This window comes from Macrotis lagotis, chromosome X, assembly GCF_037893015.1.
Source record: "Macrotis lagotis isolate mMagLag1 chromosome X, bilby.v1.9.chrom.fasta, whole genome shotgun sequence".
In the NCBI taxonomy this organism is placed as follows: Eukaryota; Metazoa; Chordata; class Mammalia; order Peramelemorphia; family Peramelidae; genus Macrotis; species Macrotis lagotis.
Genome location: NC_133666.1, coordinates 165,895,075 through 165,913,318, shown reverse-complemented (window position 1 = coordinate 165,913,318; position 18,244 = coordinate 165,895,075). Strand labels below are relative to the sequence as shown.

At 34.4% G+C, this 18,244-nt stretch overlaps 1 protein-coding gene across 5 annotated transcripts in view; it reads right to left on the bottom strand.

Moving 5' to 3' along the window:
- The window catches only part of SEMA6A (semaphorin 6A), a 176,444-nt gene that overhangs the window by 30,267 nt on the left and 127,933 nt on the right, over positions 1-18,244 (bottom strand). For 3 of the 5 annotated variants that reach the window (XM_074202571.1, XM_074202570.1, XM_074202572.1), the window contains exons 12-19: positions 14,968-15,123; positions 13,286-13,462; positions 12,707-12,847; positions 12,515-12,595; positions 10,215-10,273; positions 7,109-7,129; positions 6,927-6,977; positions 1,586-1,750 (exon numbers count right to left, since the gene is read on the bottom strand). In XM_074202571.1, the coding sequence (XP_074058672.1) occupies positions 1,586-1,750; positions 6,927-6,977; positions 7,109-7,129; positions 10,215-10,273; positions 12,515-12,595; positions 12,707-12,847; positions 13,286-13,462; positions 14,968-15,123 (851 nt within the window). The remainder of the gene's footprint in view (positions 1-1,585; positions 1,751-6,926; positions 6,978-7,108; positions 7,130-10,214; positions 10,274-12,514; positions 12,596-12,706; positions 12,848-13,285; positions 13,463-14,967; positions 15,124-18,244) is intronic. The other 2 variants (XM_074202573.1, XM_074202574.1) reach the window with 2 other exon arrangements.

Here is an 18,244-nt window from a genome sequence, read left to right as displayed (position 1 = left end):
CAAAACAAATCACAGCTAATGCACATAGCCTGCTGAGATTGAACTCTTACTTATTCTATCACAAATTATCATGGTATATTCTTGGGAGTTTAAGGGCATCAAGTATTCTTTCAACTTAAGGAAACTGATGAGACCAGATTAGTAATTTGTTTATATTTGGGGACAGGGAATACTCCAAAAAATATAGACTAAAGAATATTGAAAAAAGTTATGGAAAGACACTCTAAAGCAAAGAGTAAAATGACTTAAACTGTATTGCTTAGCTAAGCAATAATTAGACAGAAGAAAGACACAAGATACTCTTACATATTCTGAATTAGATTAATAGTATTAATGATATAAGAGGACTGGAACAGAGGAAATAGGAAGAAACAAAGGAAAGGGAAATTTAGGATGAAAACATTATAATGGTAAGTGGTAGTCTTCCAAGGGTCAGGGTGTCAGCTCTATCCCTTGAGACACAAAAAACTGAACCGGACCAAATTCTTGAAAGCAGACAGGAGTAAACAATTCTGAATGGAGTGGAAAGGCTAAGCAAAATAACTGGCCTTTTCATTTTCTGATTTGCAAGACTCTTTTCTGGACAAGTAAAGGTTTCTTTGGTTGCAGCTGTGACTAAAGTAGCATGTGTTAATGAGGCCCAACAAATGGTGAAAAAAGATTACATTTCCTGTCCCTAGTTGACCAAAGAAAGGAAAGGAAAATTTTGGATAGTTCAAAGTACAAACTTTTCATTTACTTTGGCTTCCTTTCCATTTTTAACAAATAATACTTCTGCTTGATTAAATTGTATTTAAATCTTTATTTTTAAGGACAATTACAGTGCATATGAGCCTCTATGCAAACACCATTAAGTGATGTATTTGGAACCAGAACATTTGGACAGTTTCTCTGTGCTTTTTGTTAAACAGTGATAGAATAAAAAAGTTAGATTTTTTTTTTCTTTGGTGATTAGCACATTTGCAGATCAAAAGATTGGAAAAGGCATTTGTTAAATTAAAAAAGCTTATTTTAATCTTTTGTTGCTCTTTTTGATGCTGTATTTTGTTTTTATGCATCTTCACTTTTTTACAACAAAGACTAGATCTCTGAAAGTTTTGTTTACATAGTCTTCATACCCAAGGAGACTCACTCCTGTCATTTGTCAATGATTTGATGAATTTACCTGTGTTTTAGGTTAATTCAACTTGCCTACACTGCTTTGCTTCATGTCACAAAGGTAAAAGAAGGTGAAAACATCCCTAAAAAAACTGAGATGAAAGGAAATAGGATTAGCTTCTGTCAGCTTTTGCTTAAGGGTAAGCTTCCCTCTAATTGAGAAAACTTTAATTTCAAAGGTGTTAATTCCTTCTTCCAATAATTATGATAACATATTTGTGTTATTTGTTTTGTGTGGCTTTCTTATTCAGTGAACATTTTGGTGAAGGCCTAAAATGCAGCATTTTGTTTCTGACTTTTTCAAAAGCTTTTAATAACTGTGCAGTAGAGATTTATGAAGTATTACCAAAATTTAGCTGGAAGCAGTTACAAAGTCTTCCCCCCCACACCCTTTTCCCCACAGGACAAGTTATTTCCAAGGCCTTACCCTTCTTGTCTTGGTGATTATGGGATGAGACTGCCCCAAAGGAATCTCTGTTGTCAGATGAATCATGCAGATCCTTCCAATCCTGCATGTGTCCCCCAGACTCATAACCCTCTTGACCCGTTGTATCTGAAGTAGTCGTGCTGGGGAAGAGGGAACTGGAGTGCCCTGTTTTCATCACATATACAGTTAGAAAAAACATCACCTGTAAGCTATCCATTCCTTTTTCTAACAGCCCAGAGTTGACACAGAGAGGCTGCCAAGAGGTTGCCTAAAAACCAATGGGAGACTTGGGGGGGTTCCTATCTTTATTTTAGAGGGGAAATATAAGCATATACTCTCAGAGAATTTGGACTGAGGCAATCATTCCATTATTTTACTTTTTTTCATGTCAATAGTGAAAGATCCTTCTAGATTCCAACACCTAATAGCTTGTGTGTCCTGAATCCTCACGTCTTCATTTAGATGGTACAATGGCTAGAGCTGGGAACTTGGAGCTACAAAGACATGTATTCCAGTCTTACCTCAGACATTAATTAGCCCCGTGTTTCTAAGCTACTCACTCAACTCCTTTCAGTCTCAGTTTCCTCATCAGACAGTGGGAATAATAAAAATAACATCTTTTCATAGGTTCTTTGTAAGGCTTAAGTGAGTTTCCACATGTAAAGCATATCCTTTCATTTTACAGATAAGGAAAAATAGACCTAAAGAGGTGAACAGATTTGCCCAACATGGGCAGTAAGTGGGATAACCAGGATCTGAACTGAACTATAGATTTAAGTTCTATAAAAGTATCAACTGTGGTCAAATGGGTCTTCTATCTTACAGGATAAAATAATGCTATCTGAAAAGGTCTTTTTAAAAAAGTCATCTAAGCTTTACCCAGCATAAAGAAATTCTTCCTATGATTCTATAGCTATTAAAAATAATTGTCACATCCTGTTACAATAATAAGTAAAGACTATATTTGGTGTATAGTTATCTTATGGCCTTCATTGTATGGAAAGTAGGTTGTAGTCTTTGATGCCAGGAACAAATAAAATTTGGATGATGAATGATACTTTGGTTATGGTTGATTTTCATTTAATTGAGACCTCAGACTCACCCACAGGATTCAGGTTAAAAAACGAAAATGTTTTTGTGAGTGGTCGCAGGTGGAGGATGATTTCAAGAAGAAGCTTGACATGAAAGGAAGTTATGGCAAAGGCACTAAAGATTGTTAGCAACCTCCTGTGTATAAGTCTGTAAGTCCTTCAATAATCACCTGGCAAGGTTAGAATGCTAATTTGTGTTAGGGAAAAAAGCAGTTGACTCTATTAAATTGGGATTTCAATTTAAAGAAACTCTGATTTACCCAGCTTTTGGTGGAATAGAAACATTACCATTTTGTGGCTTTCAAGTGGTATCCTTGGCTTCAGTAAATTAACATGTAGCAACCCTTTTTGTACAATGTGTAAAAATATGTAAACACAATTATTATGAATGCTTAACTGGAGCATTCTGTAAGGAAGTGGGAGAGATCCACAATTAACTCCACCCTGGTTCCAGCCTTGGATTGTCATAATCCTAAATGTGATGAATAAAGCATTTGGTATTGGGGAGACAAAGATGGGGAGACAAAGAGCCTGTGTTATTCTTTATCTATTCTAATAGGAAATTGGGCTTTACCAACAGAACTGAACAATATAAATAATATGCAATAATTTTTTTAAGGAGTTGAGGTTTTTTCTTTTTCATGAAATTTTGCTTCAAGAGAAAAAGGCAAGGAGTTTATCTACTACCAAAACCAAAAATTCCAGAGCAGCCACAGCACATTGCTGAAGGCATGGATAACATTTCAGCAAAGTGGTTTCTGATCCAAGCTTGTTATTGCTCTCCCCCCACAACATCAAACATCTACTCTTGCAAAAGTCTGATTCAGATTTAACTACTAAAACATGTTCATTAAAAACTCAGGAATTTTACTTGTGCATAGAAAAGCTTTCAGTTGCATTTCTCCATTTAATCACCCCTGCATTTATTTTCAAGTTCTAATAAGTAAAGGGGTAAAAAAAGGAGTCTAGGAAATGGAAATTGAGTTTTCTCTCATTCCTACTCATTTATTCTAAGATCTGAAACACAGTCTCCATTACAGCACTCTTGGGTTTGTGATTTCTGTACTGAAATATGTGGTCCAGCTTAATATAGAACTCAGCCTCCAACATGAGAAAACAATTAACAATAGTTTTGTGAGGAGCTGGGAATTGAAGAACATACCACCAAGTAGCAGGGATTTCTTTAACCCACATTGATATGCATCTTGTATACTTTCCATTTAACAGTGTTCAAGGGGTGATTTTATGGTAATGCCATAAGTACAGTTTAGGGAGAATGTTTCTAAATATGGTCATCTTGGGGAAATATATGCCTGAGGGACACATTTTCTGTAGAAAGATTTCCTGGACCATATGCTACAAATACATGGAGAGCTCATTGGTAATGGAAAGCTATGGCTACGAGAGGAAATTAATGTGGACCAGATGGTAGTAAGGTAGGAGAGGGTTTTACACAAATGTAAGAGATGAGCTGACGCTCTCTATCACTAAAGTGTTAGTCTAGTACACACACAAACAAGATTTCTTATATGCAAATTTAGAGAAACCGTACTTCTGATTTACTCAGCAGAAGAAATCATCAGTCATTTTTTTAAACTTGTGCTTCTGAGGACAATATAAAAAACCTGTTATTGTAGTGAATTAAGCAATCTGAAAAAATAATACCTTGAGTTTTCATTAAATTTTCAAAAATGCCAGATGTGCCCATTAAGCAATCTTATTTTGGAAAAAAAATCAGCCATCTCTTTTTTAAATTAAAACAAAGGATTTAAAGAAAACTTCTTATCTCTTTTTATAATCAGAGATAAGAGGTTATATTATTTGTTATGTATTCCCTACTAGACTTCTGGAACCGCAATAATGCTATGAAAATGGGCACATCATCATATTGATGAATTTGTAAATCATAATTTTGTAACTTATCAGTGGGCTCTGCAAATGAGAAAGGTCATATTTCTATAAGTGGGAACTCTGCTCAATTATTCTGATCTCAAAAAGATACTTTTCTTTTAAGGTGAAATGGACTACTCAATAAGCACTTTATTGTTTCTCTATATCCACAAATCATTAAGATTCTAGAGGTTAAGAGACTTCACACTATCCTATTAATTACTACTTCAATCTAATTAGACACTGACAGTTTAAATCAACATAGAGTAAGAAAAGAGGGGAAATAATCAAGGCCCAATTCACTAAAATAGTACTCAGCTTGCTTATGTAGTTAAAGTTGAATGATGTTTTTGCACAATAGGGGGTACTTGAGTAGTTTTAGCTGAAATCAGAAACATTCTCTCCATATCTTAGTTTTACAGTTCCATAGAATAATAACTATCTATAGATCTGAGCTCAACCCTGAACTTTCAATAAGATGGGAAAAGTTCACAACTTAAATCAACATGTAATATTCTCTTCCCCCTTTTCCCCCCCTCTTCTCCCTCTCCACTGCCCCCACCTCCCTGTTTGATTCATGCTTTTGACAGGAACTCTGAAGATAGCAAACATTAGTCCTTGTTTTGAGTCCTGTGCATTTAGACAATATTATGGTGGTTGGAATCAATCTGGATTTAACAGCTTAAAAATAGGCAAATCTCTTGCATTCATTTATGAAATAAGCAATATGTTAGGAAAGGTCTCTGTTTAGTCCATGTGAGCACGTGTTTATAGTTAATAAATATCCTCTTTCTGTTGGCTGATCTATAATTTAATCATGTGATAATGGAGAAGAGTTTTCAGGGAGAAAGGATGAGATCAACAGTTATGGATCATAGAGGGGTCAAGATCCCACACTTCAATTTCTCCCTGCAGGAGAAATTACCTGGTGACTCCATATTACAATTTGTCTCAGCATGTCTGATTGCTAAATTCAAGGGAATTTGGGACTTGAAGGTTGGCCCATGTTTCTCCATTCCATCTGATAAGGATTATCCAATTATAGAAACTGATTATCTCTGTCTCCACAAATGATAGGAGTTAGAAGAGTCTCTTTTGAATGTACATACCCATTTCTACTGGATGGTTTATTAGAAACTGCCTTTCTTTCTATAGTATATTACTCCTCAGATCTATGGTGGGCAATGTTATGATTTCAGTGAGCCAAACCAGGGTAAACAGAGTACTGTGGGCCACATATCCCCATTTGACTATAAATGAGAGAGCAATTTGGAGGATTTTTGTAGAAGATGATATTTGGTGATGATATTTGGACATAGGAGCCTATCTAAATTCAAACTCTCTTTGTACCTTGAATTCATAGAGCAAATAGTAAGTGATTTCCCCCTAGTTTTCATTATCATAGAATATTATACCTTTAATTATACAATTAACTATAACTATAGTTAGAGTAGGTGTAATATTTAAATTAGAACTCAAAAAGATAGAAATTGAAGCTCTGAATGCTCTGTTGTATAATGTAAAATTCTAAATTTAATTCATGGGTATACTTTCTACTATTATAGTGATGAACCATGGCCCATGTATAGGTTATACTTTATAACAAAATATTTGGAGGTTGCTTTTATGGTGAGTATAATTCTCACTTTTCAGATAAAGAGTTTAGTATATTTTAGTATATTTGTCCAATATAGTTCTTGCATCATTATGAATACATTTTACCAAACAGAGCAGGGTTTTCAGTAATGGGATTATCAAATTATCTACATATCAGATTCAATGTTCTCTCATTATTTTCTCACATTAAAAACAAAAATTCCCATTTAAATAAAGGATTTACTAATAAATCCTACATTTGGAGATAATTGTGCTCATTTTGTGCCTGAATTCTGGTGGATGATTTTGGAAAGTTTTGTTCAATATTGACCTTCCTTTGGAAGCGTGGATATTCTGAGAGTCAGAATTTCTTAGTCTGGTATAATGTCTGATCAATGCAGAGAGATCTGCTAGGTACAAATGTTACTCTTTTCCCATAATTATACATATATATATATATGTATATATACATATAAATATATACCAGCAACTTCTCCCTCAAGAACAGGCTAAAGTTGGAATTTGGCACTCCTGGTTTTTGGATATTTATGTTACATGAATTAAAATATTTAGAACTTGATTTATGGTATCAATTGCCTCACCAATAAATTTTGAACTATTGTGAAGATATATTTTGATAAGTTTAGTGAATTGGGCCCCCAAATAACAAAATATGCAGTGTCTGGTGTTAAAAAATGGAAACTATGAGCTACTACGATGATGAATGACTTGGGCAGAAGTTTTAGAAATATTCATAAACTGACCATGCACTGTGTGGTAAGACATTTCATGATCTGGTGGAAGAGTTGAAATGTCTATGAAAGAAATAAACCAGGACAAAATAATCAATTAAAAAGGAAATTCAAGGCTTAAAAATATTCAGGTTAATGAAAAAAAATGCCCAAATAGATTTTCACAGCTATTAAATTATTTAATGTTTTCTTACCATTCAGTGCCACAAAGGAATCTGAAAGACAAAGAAGAAGAAGAATGTAATTTAATTCACAGGATAGTCATTTCCAGAATCTGTGTAGAAAGATAGAAAATCCCCTCTCTGAATCTAGTTAAGCTGGTCCTGAGAAAACAGAAAATTATAATAGACTTGAGCTCAGATCCTGCCTTGATGCATGAATTTAGCTGTATGAATCTGGACACTTAACTAATCTCAGCCTCTATTTCTTAATCTGTAAAATGAGAATAATAATGGCCCCTTCCCCCTACCTCATAAGGCTTTTGAGGGGATCAAATGAGGTAATAGATGCAGTACTTTGAAAACTTGAAAAGACCATATAAGATGTTAGTCATAATACATAGTTCCCAATACATAAGACCATATTGATGAATTATTGTTAATAATATCAACATTTCTATAAGCCATCTCTTTCCTCCTTTCGATAGTTAAACACCTACATACCATCCAGACAAATCAGATGCCTCACTGTTCTATATGCATTCATTCTACATTTCTGGATTGTGCTTTTTTCCTCATCTCCATTCTTAGAATCCCTAATTTGCATCAAAGCTCAGTTCAAATACTCTCTCTTCCATGGGAACTTTTCTTATCTTCCCTGCCCTCCCCCTGCCTTGCTGCTGTGCTGCAATTTGGAATTAACCTTGTATTTGCTTTGTTTATTCTTGAGCATATTCTACTATGCAAAAGCAGCACAGTGTAGGCACACATACACACATTTCCCATCCATATATGCATATATGCTACAATAATGGGTTTACATTCATTCCTTTCTTACCTGAACTTCTTTATCTGTAACTTTGTTACTAATGTTGGCTATAGTATTACAGTTCTGATGTGAACCCAAATAAGCTAGGAAATCTTAGGGCATGGTTCATTATTAAAAAATACCAGTATCTCTAGTTATGTCTGATTTCTGAAAGAGGTGAGTTCATAATAAAATGGGTAGTCTTAATTCTAAGTTTTTGAATCTATATGTTGTTTTTCCCAATAGAATATGAGCACTTGGAGGTCAAAGCCCAGCAGTTAATAAATGCTTGATGGTTGAAATAGCATCATGAAGCTGCAAAGTACTTTGCTTACAATAAACCTATGAGGAAGGTAGTGAGAATATGATCATCTCTATCTCATATATATATATATATATATATATATATATATATATATATATATATATATATATATATAAACTCAGGATCTAAATGGTTTCCATGTCCATAGAACTATTTATTAATTGAACAAAATGGAATTTGAATCTGACTCTCCTAGTCCCATTTTCTATCTGCCAGCCACACTGCCTCAACTGAATTACACATACGTTAGAATAGCACGTAATTATCAATACAAAGTAAATGCACTTTCATTTCTCTGTCTATAATGCACAACTATTTATATTATGTTTCATTCTTGTCTTGGCTTCAGTCCTCCACTGATTGCTTCTCTTGAAGTCAATGTTTTTGCCAAAAGGCAGAGATATGAAGACTGTGCGAGAGATGAATGGAAAGTGAGCTAATCCTTGGTTCTAAGAGTTCAGGACTGACTTTGGATTTTTCTTGAACATACCACCCAGTTTCCCCAAAATACCTCAAAACTCTGATTTCCATTCTGTTCCCTGATATTCATTCCCCCTTCCCAACACTTCAGGGTTAAGAAAAACAGAAAAATTATGCCTCAAGCTAAATGCAAAAACAACATCCCATGAAAACGGGATTGAAGGGCAACAAGAAGTAAAGCTTGTTAAGTGCCTGGATATCTTATGCTTGAGCGTATTCTACTATGCAAAAGCAGCACAGTGTAGGCACATATACACACATCATATATGCTACAATAATGGGTTTATATTCATTCCTTTCTTACCTGAAGTTCTTTATCTGTAACTTTGTTACTAATGTTGGCTATAGTATTATAGTTCTGATGTGAACCCAAATAAGCTAGAAAATCTTAGGGCATGGTTCATTATTAAAAAATACCAGTATCTCTAGTTATCAGTCTGATTTCTGAAAGAGATGAGCTCATAATAAAATGGGTAGTCTTAATTCTAAATTTCCAGGACTCTGAGAATATTTAATGTAGGTATTTCATTATGACATTGACATTACAAATATAAAACAAACTCACATGGTCAAATACTTATAGACTAATGTGAAAACTAATTTTTTAATTAAGGGTAATTTAAAATTTTTCTTTCTTAAGTTTTAGAATTTACTTCATTTTTTGCATTTCATTAGTACATATAAGTGAAAAAATAAACTAAAAATATTTTTCAGTAGTGTCATATCATTCTATATCATTGTGGTCAAAAGTTATTTTCTATTGAGACTATGAGACAGCAGCAGTTCTGGGCAGGTTCCTTTCTCTGTTAGGAAATGGGTTATTTATAAAATTGTTTAAAAGTTCTTTGAAATAAAGTCTGTATGTGTGTTCCTTCAAGGTCAGCATAGGTTTGTGGGTTAATATCTTCAAAAGAAAGTGATATTTGACATTTTCAGCTACTAAGTAGTAGTTGGTTATTTCTGAAATTTGTTTTCCCTTACCCCCTAAAACCTCTGCTTCAAATGCCAAAGGACATGGTTCCACCTTGTAAAATTGATTACTTTTAATAGTAATTTTTAGAAAATGTGGTCAAGTAGAGCAGAACTAACCCATAGCACAAGAACATTCTGACTTCTCATTTCTGAGCTCTCTAACTCAAAAATGACTAAACTAACTTAGTTAAAAAATTCTAGAACAATGACCAGTCTTTTGATCTCATTTGGTTGAGACTGAGTGTGACAGCACACCACAAATAAAAATAAATTTTAGTTTGAAACTGGAAATACTGACAAAAATTAATGCCCATTAATAATTAATGCACTTTGGAGCTGAATTTTTTCCCAAACAAAATTTCTATGAAATATATACCAGTATGTGTAGTATGCCCCCTCCCCAACATACACATCCATTTTTATTTGTTATTTTAATGATTTCTGTTGCTAATGTGCTTTTCTGCACTATCAACATTGGCACCATGCACAGAATAATATTTTGGGCATTGGTAAAGAATCTTTGACCCAAGATAAACATTGGTAAAAACTTAACTTACTTTGGCAGTCACCCAGGCCATCTGTATTGCCGTGTTCTATGTCCTGCTCAAATGCCAGTCTTTTTTTTTTAGGGGAGAAAGAAAGGAAGGAAGGAAGAAGGAAAGAAACACAATAGTATGAGTAATGACTCAGAAATCATCTTTAAGTTTCATTACTGAAATAATGCAAATTTAGTAAATTGAGAAGGGGTTAGAGGTATAAAGATTGACTAGTTACTTTAACAGTTGCTATGAAGCCTATAAAAATGTGAAAAGTAGGAGAATAAGTTCTATGAAAATTTTTGAAATAATTTATGTAATTATTCAGAGATGATTATTTCATTTGTATAGAAACTATGTATAGTCACAGAAATCTATAGAGAAAAACATCTTAAGAAATCAATATTCTACATGTGGTTTCAACTCAAGAGAAGATCAAAGAAAATGAAAAGGGCCCCAACATCCTCCATTTCTCTAGGGTCATGGGGTATCAGTCTACATGATCTTTGACCTTCAAGGAATCTTCTTGGAGGACTTTATATATACATATATATGTATATATATATATATATAATATATTGCTGCTATTGTTCAAAACATTTGAGATTATAACTTTCCTTTTGAAATTGCCTTCACGGGGCAGCTAGGTGGCATAGTGGATAAAGCACCGGCCCTGGAGTCAGGAGTACCTGGGTTCAAATCCGGTCTCAGACACTTACTAATTACCTAGCTGTGTGGCCTTGGGCAAGCCACTTAACCCCCTTTGCCTTGCAAAAAAAAAAAAACCTTAAAAAAACCTTGAAATTGCCTTCAAAGAAAATATATGAACCCTACAATAAAACAAGTGGCATTGATCTAGTACTACTCTGTCATTGTTTCAAAACAAAATAAACTTTTTTTTAACAACCTCCAAATAGAATTATTCAGTTTCATCACCATTTTATTCATGAAATTTTGCTATTTCCAAAAATCAAATGCCCATTTAAAGGATAAATATTTACTACCATTTAAAAGAATGTGTTGCAGGCACCAAAATTTTCTTAGTAATGTCAGCATCACTGGAATAATTGTGCTACTTCTCAAGAATACTTTGAAGGGGATAAAACTCTTTTGGAGATACATACACACATACATACACACACACACACACACACACACACACACACACATAATTAAGTTCTGATTTCTTTGTTTAAAAAAATCAGATTCATTACCTTACTATAATATGGAGAGAGCAATTATTTGTTAGGCTGCCTAACTTTGCTTTGACACTGCTTTTCCATTCCCCCTTCTATTTGTGAATTCATGTAAATAGAAATAAATTTCTAAAATGTCATATCAGTTTTACTCCTTATTTGCAGTCCTGATAAGAACCAGCTACTAGGCTGATTTTTAAATTCTGGAACAACTCAGACAAATATGTACCCTATATGTCTGCTACTTAACTGGAATGGTGATTAAAGAAAGGAATTATAGAGATACCAAAACAGAACAATGACCTTAAGGAAAAGTGTGGAATCAGAGCTAAATGGCTATACCTCATTTTTTTTTTCCTTTTGTTCTTAGGGGGATGGCAGGGATAGGTATAAGAAAGGTCAATTCATATTATAGGATCTACCTGAGAAAATACTATGTCTCATGAAAATGTCAATTATTGTAATGAATTCACCACTTGTTTCATTAGTTTTTTTTTAAAGTTACTACTAATAAAGCATCTAATGCAAAAGTAACATCCCAAGCAAAACTTATAGGAAGGGTTTCCTAACCTAGCTATCTCGCTAGAGATTTGCCAGGGAAGGGATTGATTGATTACATATAGACTAACAAGGATAATTATATTCCAGGGCAAAAGAAAAGGTTTATTGATGTGAATACCATTCCCATTGTAAAAATACACTGTTTATACAAATATGGTACAATCTCTCCTTAGTATTGTAATAAGAAATGAGAAGAGAGCTACTCTTCTTTTGTCTGAACAAACCATTTCAGGACTATAACAGGGCATCCTACTGTTTTGTAACTCGGCTGCTGTTGTATTATGGTCTAGACATGTTCCTAACATTCCCTCTCTCTGGAGAATGTTTGGAGGCCCCCTGTGTTTCCTTCTTCTATATTTTTAACCAGCCTCAAGACAATTCACTGCTTGCCAATTTGCATCACCTGATATTCTGGAGTCCTCTCTAATCCCAAGGGAAAAAAACAAAACTGGATTGATGATGTTTGCATTCACAGGTGTAAGTGAATGAATGTCTAATTTGCATAAAGGCTAATTAATGCTGGTAATTTCAATGCTCTCTTCCTCTTGGTATTCTGTTGCTTACTTGGTATGGGGTGACAGATGTGTGCATGAACTGCTTTCCTTCACCCACCCACAGTATGGATCTCTGGAGGCAATACAGGTCCTGCAGGAAAAAAGACCGTAAGTCATTAGGAATCCATCCTAATCATACTGTATTTTTCAATAATGTATGATATATATATATATATAAATACATACATATATTTATACATACTTTTTGCACTTTCCATGGCGCTCACACCGGCCAAGTGGAACCTTTATCACACAAGTAGAGAAGGCAACATATAGAGAACTACTTGCTTTGTCCAGTTGCATGCCCATAATCCTTTTGTCTTCTATCCCATCATAACTGCACCTGATTTGATAAGGTGATATATATATATATATATATTATAAATGAAACTTCTAGAGTTATTCCACCCCCCTCCCCCAAAGATGATTTTCCTAGCTTGAATAAGTTGAGGGGAAGAATTTTCCAGAACAAAGTAATTAATTAAGCTGGATGAGCTAAAGGGGCAGTTGTTATCCTTTATTTTAATTCACCAGAAGAAAAATAATGCTATTTCTGTATGAAAGAATTTCACAATAATTTAAAAACAATGAATTGTTCTGAAATTTATGACAAAACAATTGAAAGTATTAAATTAATGATATCACTATGACTTCATGATATGTAAAACCTATATCTGCCCACAATTTTTTTCTCCACACAATGATTCTAACTGTATGACAGAGAAGTATCATATGTCCTTCTACAAATAACTACTTGGAACAAACAGAATGCTATACACACTTCTCAGGGTTGTAAATGTTCATCTCCTCCAGGAAAAGGCTATCATTTAGGAAACCATTGTTTCCTGTCCTAGCCAAGAATTTCAAGATGATTCCTTTTTCTGATCCCAGGAAAACCACAGTGTGGTTCTGATGTGGCCCAGCAGCAGTATCTACAGCAATTTTGGTCAGTCGGTATCTGTAATGAAAGCATTGCAATTGAAAAACAAAATCGTACTGTTACTCTGTCATGGGTTTCCCTTTTACCACTTCAAAAACTTATTTCACTGCTTTCTAGTAATTACTTAAAGATATATATATATATATATATGTATAAATATATATACATATAAATGATATTTTTAAGCTGGATTGCCCTTTGTTTTCACGTCCATAGGATTAATATGGCTCCAAATTTGGGTAAGTTTGGTTGGAGCAATGTCCCATTGTAAAGAGTTACCAATAATCATCTGTAACCACTTAGTACCATTACTCCAATAAATGGAAACAAGGAGAAGGAATTGAAATACAATTTAACTATCATATTATTCTCATAGATGAAAGCAGTGAGCATGGTTTTTCCACACTCTTCCATTAAGAAGTGATGCCTTTGTCAACACACTGTCAAAATGAAAGACTAAGTGTATTCCCTGACTCTGCAGGGAGGTCTGAAATGGGTGAGAGGGAGCATGGATTTTATTCTCTATACAGGAAAAGGGCCTCACATGAAGAACAAGAAAACACATGTATGTTGAAGCCAAAGGTTGAATAAGTTCAGATAGGTGAATAGGAAGACAGGGCAAGTAATGTTGGGCATCTTTTCTCTAGTTAGGCATTTTCAGTTAGGAAATAACAGCTACCATGCATTAACTTTATATACTGAGTTACACTGGACAGGCAAAAAGAGTTAACGAAATGGATCTTGGTGTAGGCTATGCATGATTATTACCACCTTATAGGTAGGATTGGAGAGTAAGGATTCTTTTTTGGCAGCCTAGAAACTTCTCTTCCATCTGTGAATACTTTAGGTCACTCCTTGATACAAGCAAACTTTATTTTTTATATGGAGGATCCCCATGTTCAGATGGCACTTTAGAAACCTCTTACACTGTTAAACATTACTGCAAAATAAATATGGGGCCATTATTTAATTATTAGCACATATCTATTTCCCTTGCTGTAACCTCATTTCTGGATGAGAATTAGGGGTATAATTCTTTCTTTCAACATATGTATGCAACCATATATGCATATGTTTAGATTATATATTCTGATTAATAGTTCCATATGTTGGGAAATAAACATTATATTTGGGTAACTCTCTAAGACTATAAGAAGTGGAGGACAAGGTGTCCATCTACATTATCAGAGGTAATTTTTTTAATCAAGGACTTCCCTATACTAATGAAATGAAGGCATAGGTTCAGCCTCTACCCTTCTCCTACCCCTATTTTTTACAGACTTGATTTAGTGGTGACCTGAAGGAAAACTCTTTAATTTTCTCTAAGAGATGGCTTATGTTGAGCAATCCTGAAAACACTGACACTCTTCTTAGTTGAAAAGTCTATAATGGAGTTTGGTTACTTGATTCTACCATCATTTATAGTAAGATCAGTGCCTAGAAGCTTGTGGAATTTCAAAGCATGTTTCAAGAATATATTATTTTGCCATGAGGGATGCAGCCAAGGTCTTCATAACACTTACCTGACCATTGTCCTCAAAAACCATGGTCTATTGACAACTGAAGGAACCGCTTCATCCATAAGAGGATGTGTCTTGATGAAGTTTAGTGTATCATCAGGAAATTCATTGGAGCTTCCATATCTTTCTAATGATGTTGAACCAGCACAGCAACCTGGTCTAAAAAGAAAACAGAAGAAAAGAAAGAATAGAACTTGTTTAGTATCTTATGGCAAGTTCTCTGCATGAACTGCTTCTCTAAACACCTAACATTACATAGGAGTGTCCCAAGAGGATGGGGAAAGAAAGCTGACCAATGCACAATAACACAAAATAAAGAATGTTTAAATTTTCTCTGGGTCTATTCATTCTTTTTTTTAAGTTTTATTTTATTTTTTTTAAGGTTTTTGCAAGGCAAATGGGGTTAAGTGGCTTGCCCAAGGCCACACAGCTAGGTAATTATTAAGTGAGACCGGATTTGAACCCAGGTACTCCTGACTCCAGGGCCAGTGCTTTATCCACTGCACCACCTAGCCACCTAGCCACCCCCGGGGTCTATTCATTCTTTAGCAAAAGTCTAGTACTTGTAAGAGTCTTGGATTTAGCTCTTCCTACGTTAGGAAAAATTTGGCTTACTACCAGAAGTACGAATGAATTTCAGTTAAGCAGATCATGGTGCTTGTTACAAATGAATTAAATTAGGGTCCCAAATCTGTGTATTCCTTAGGACAGATAAACCCAGAAGTTTGATTATATGTTTTCTTATTGTCATATTGATGATCATCAATTCAGCTTTTTATAGTCTGAGTTATGGAAAAGTGAGTGAAGTCTTTCAATATTGTGAAACAAAGTCATTTAAAGTCTAGCCAACGGTTCATATCAGTCAGCCTAAATGGAATGATCCCCAGTATCCTGAAATCAGATTAAATTTATTTGCCTTAATTTTTTTCATAGACAAGTATAATAATACACAAAAGCTAATAATACTGTGTGTGTGAAGGAGTTACCAAAACTCTCTAATTAAGAAATAATTTGGTTTTGGGACAAGAAGAGTAAAAATCTGCTTGGCTTTCAATAAATTTTGTTATGTTAGAAATCATGGGACATCCTGTCCATAACAGGAAATAAGTGCTTTCTGGTACAAAGCTTCTCGTAAGCTCTCCTGGGTGTGGTATTATAGTTAAGTTCAGCCTGGATCACTGAATTTCACTTTTTTCTACAGACACAGGTTGCATCCTAACCCAAGACAGGCTTGCAAATGCATACTAATGATTACTGTGGAAATTGAGCAAGAATATGAGGAAGGATCGGTGCAAATGAACCACTCTGATACATCAAAACTTTGAGGGTTATTTTTAAAGAGAATGCTATAGGATTACTCTGTTTTAGCTTCTCCCTGAATTAACTCAATCTCCTGTTGTCTAGAAAGTAACAAATCCAAAGTAGTGCCTTCCATTGATCAGAAAGTTATATATAAATATTTTGCATCCTCAAGGATTACTCTCAATGTGAATTTTCACTTAGTCCACTGCAATTGAACAATCATTTAAAACATAATAAACTTTCCATATAAATCTCACTGAGAAGTTTCATGAACTGGGAGATTGCAATGTTAGGTTTAGCAGCCCTCAATCCAGATTTAGTTATAAAGTTTTACATGAGTTTGCCTTGGTCAAGTCCCAACTGTAGTTTTAGTTAATAAAGTCTAGACTCTGTCTAAATCTCCCTCCTTCCTGCCTTTTAATTTCCTATTATTATGGACTATGATGACAAACATCAACTGACATTTTTTCTATTTTATAAAAAAGGGAAAAAGACTGCATGTGAATTAATGAATTTTTAGTATGAATACTTTGGGGGTGGTGTCCCACTTCCCACCAAGTGTGTGTGTGTGTGTATATATATATATATTAGGTTTTTGCAAGGCAAATGGGCTTAAGTGGCTTGGCCAAGGCCACACAGCTAGGTAATTATTAAGTGTCTGAGACTGGATTTAAACCTAGGTACTCCTGACTCCAAGGCCAGTGCTTTATCCACCACGCCACCTAGCCACCCCACAAGTATATTTCAAATTTAATATGGTGACCCCAACAGTGTCCTGCCTGTCTACTTTGGAACTTTTTCTGCTTTCTTCTAGATAGTTAAAAAAAAATGATTCATTGATTTTTTTTCTTAAGAATCATTATGACAACCTCATTTCATACCAATTTTCACATAGAAAAGTCTTTCTTGTATCAAATAAAAATTGTCACATAAAACAAATACACACTACCCATTTCTGAAAATGTATATCTCTTCTTATAACTCCAGTATACCATCTCTCTTACCAATAAATGGAAAGTATGATAAATGATCAGCCTTTTGAAGTCAAGCTTAAGTCATTACATTGATCATGGTTCTTATAGAATTTTTATAGTTGTATTCTTTTATAATACTCTAATCATAGGATGAATTTAATCCTAAATCTCTTCCTCACTTCATCCTACTTACATCAATTCATATGAATCCTAGCAATTTTCTAAATCACTACTTATGGTGTAATAATATTTTTACACTCATATTCCATAACCTGTTCATCTACTTATCAAATGGTGGGATTTTTAGTTCTTTGCTCCAACAAAAAATGTTATTATAAGTATGTGTACATATAGGTCATTTCCCTCTTTATTCTTTTTGGCACATAAGTTTAGTAGAGGTATTTCTGGGTCAAACACTTTGGGGAGTTGTCCCTTACTTTACTGACTTTTGGTGGTATACTTCCAAATTGCTTTACAGAATGGCCAGACTACTTCACAGTCCAACTAACAATAAATACTTAGCCTGCCTTCTCATAGCCTCCTAGTCTTTAAAACATTTTGCCTGAAACAAAGTTCTATGTTAGCCCCATATTTTAACTCTGTATGAATCTTTATTTTTCAAATATATTTCTTGTAGATAGTATATTGTAGATTCTGCTTGTCAATTCATTCTGATGCCCTCTATTTTATGGGTGAGTTCATGGTAATAATTATTAATAATGTATTTCACTCCATCATCTCCATCATAACCTCTTATGTTTTCTCTTTCCTGCACCTTCCAGAACACTTCTTTTAGATTTTTGCAAGGCAATGGGGTTAAGTGACTTGCCCAAGGTCACACAGCTAGGTAATTATTAAGTGTCTGAGGCTGAATTTGAACTCAAGTCCTCCTGATTCCAGGGCCGGTGCTCTATTCACTGTGCCACCTCTCTGCTCCTGGAACATTCTTTATAAAGAAGGGGATGAAGAAAGATTATTTCACTCCTCCCTCTCCCTCTTCTCCA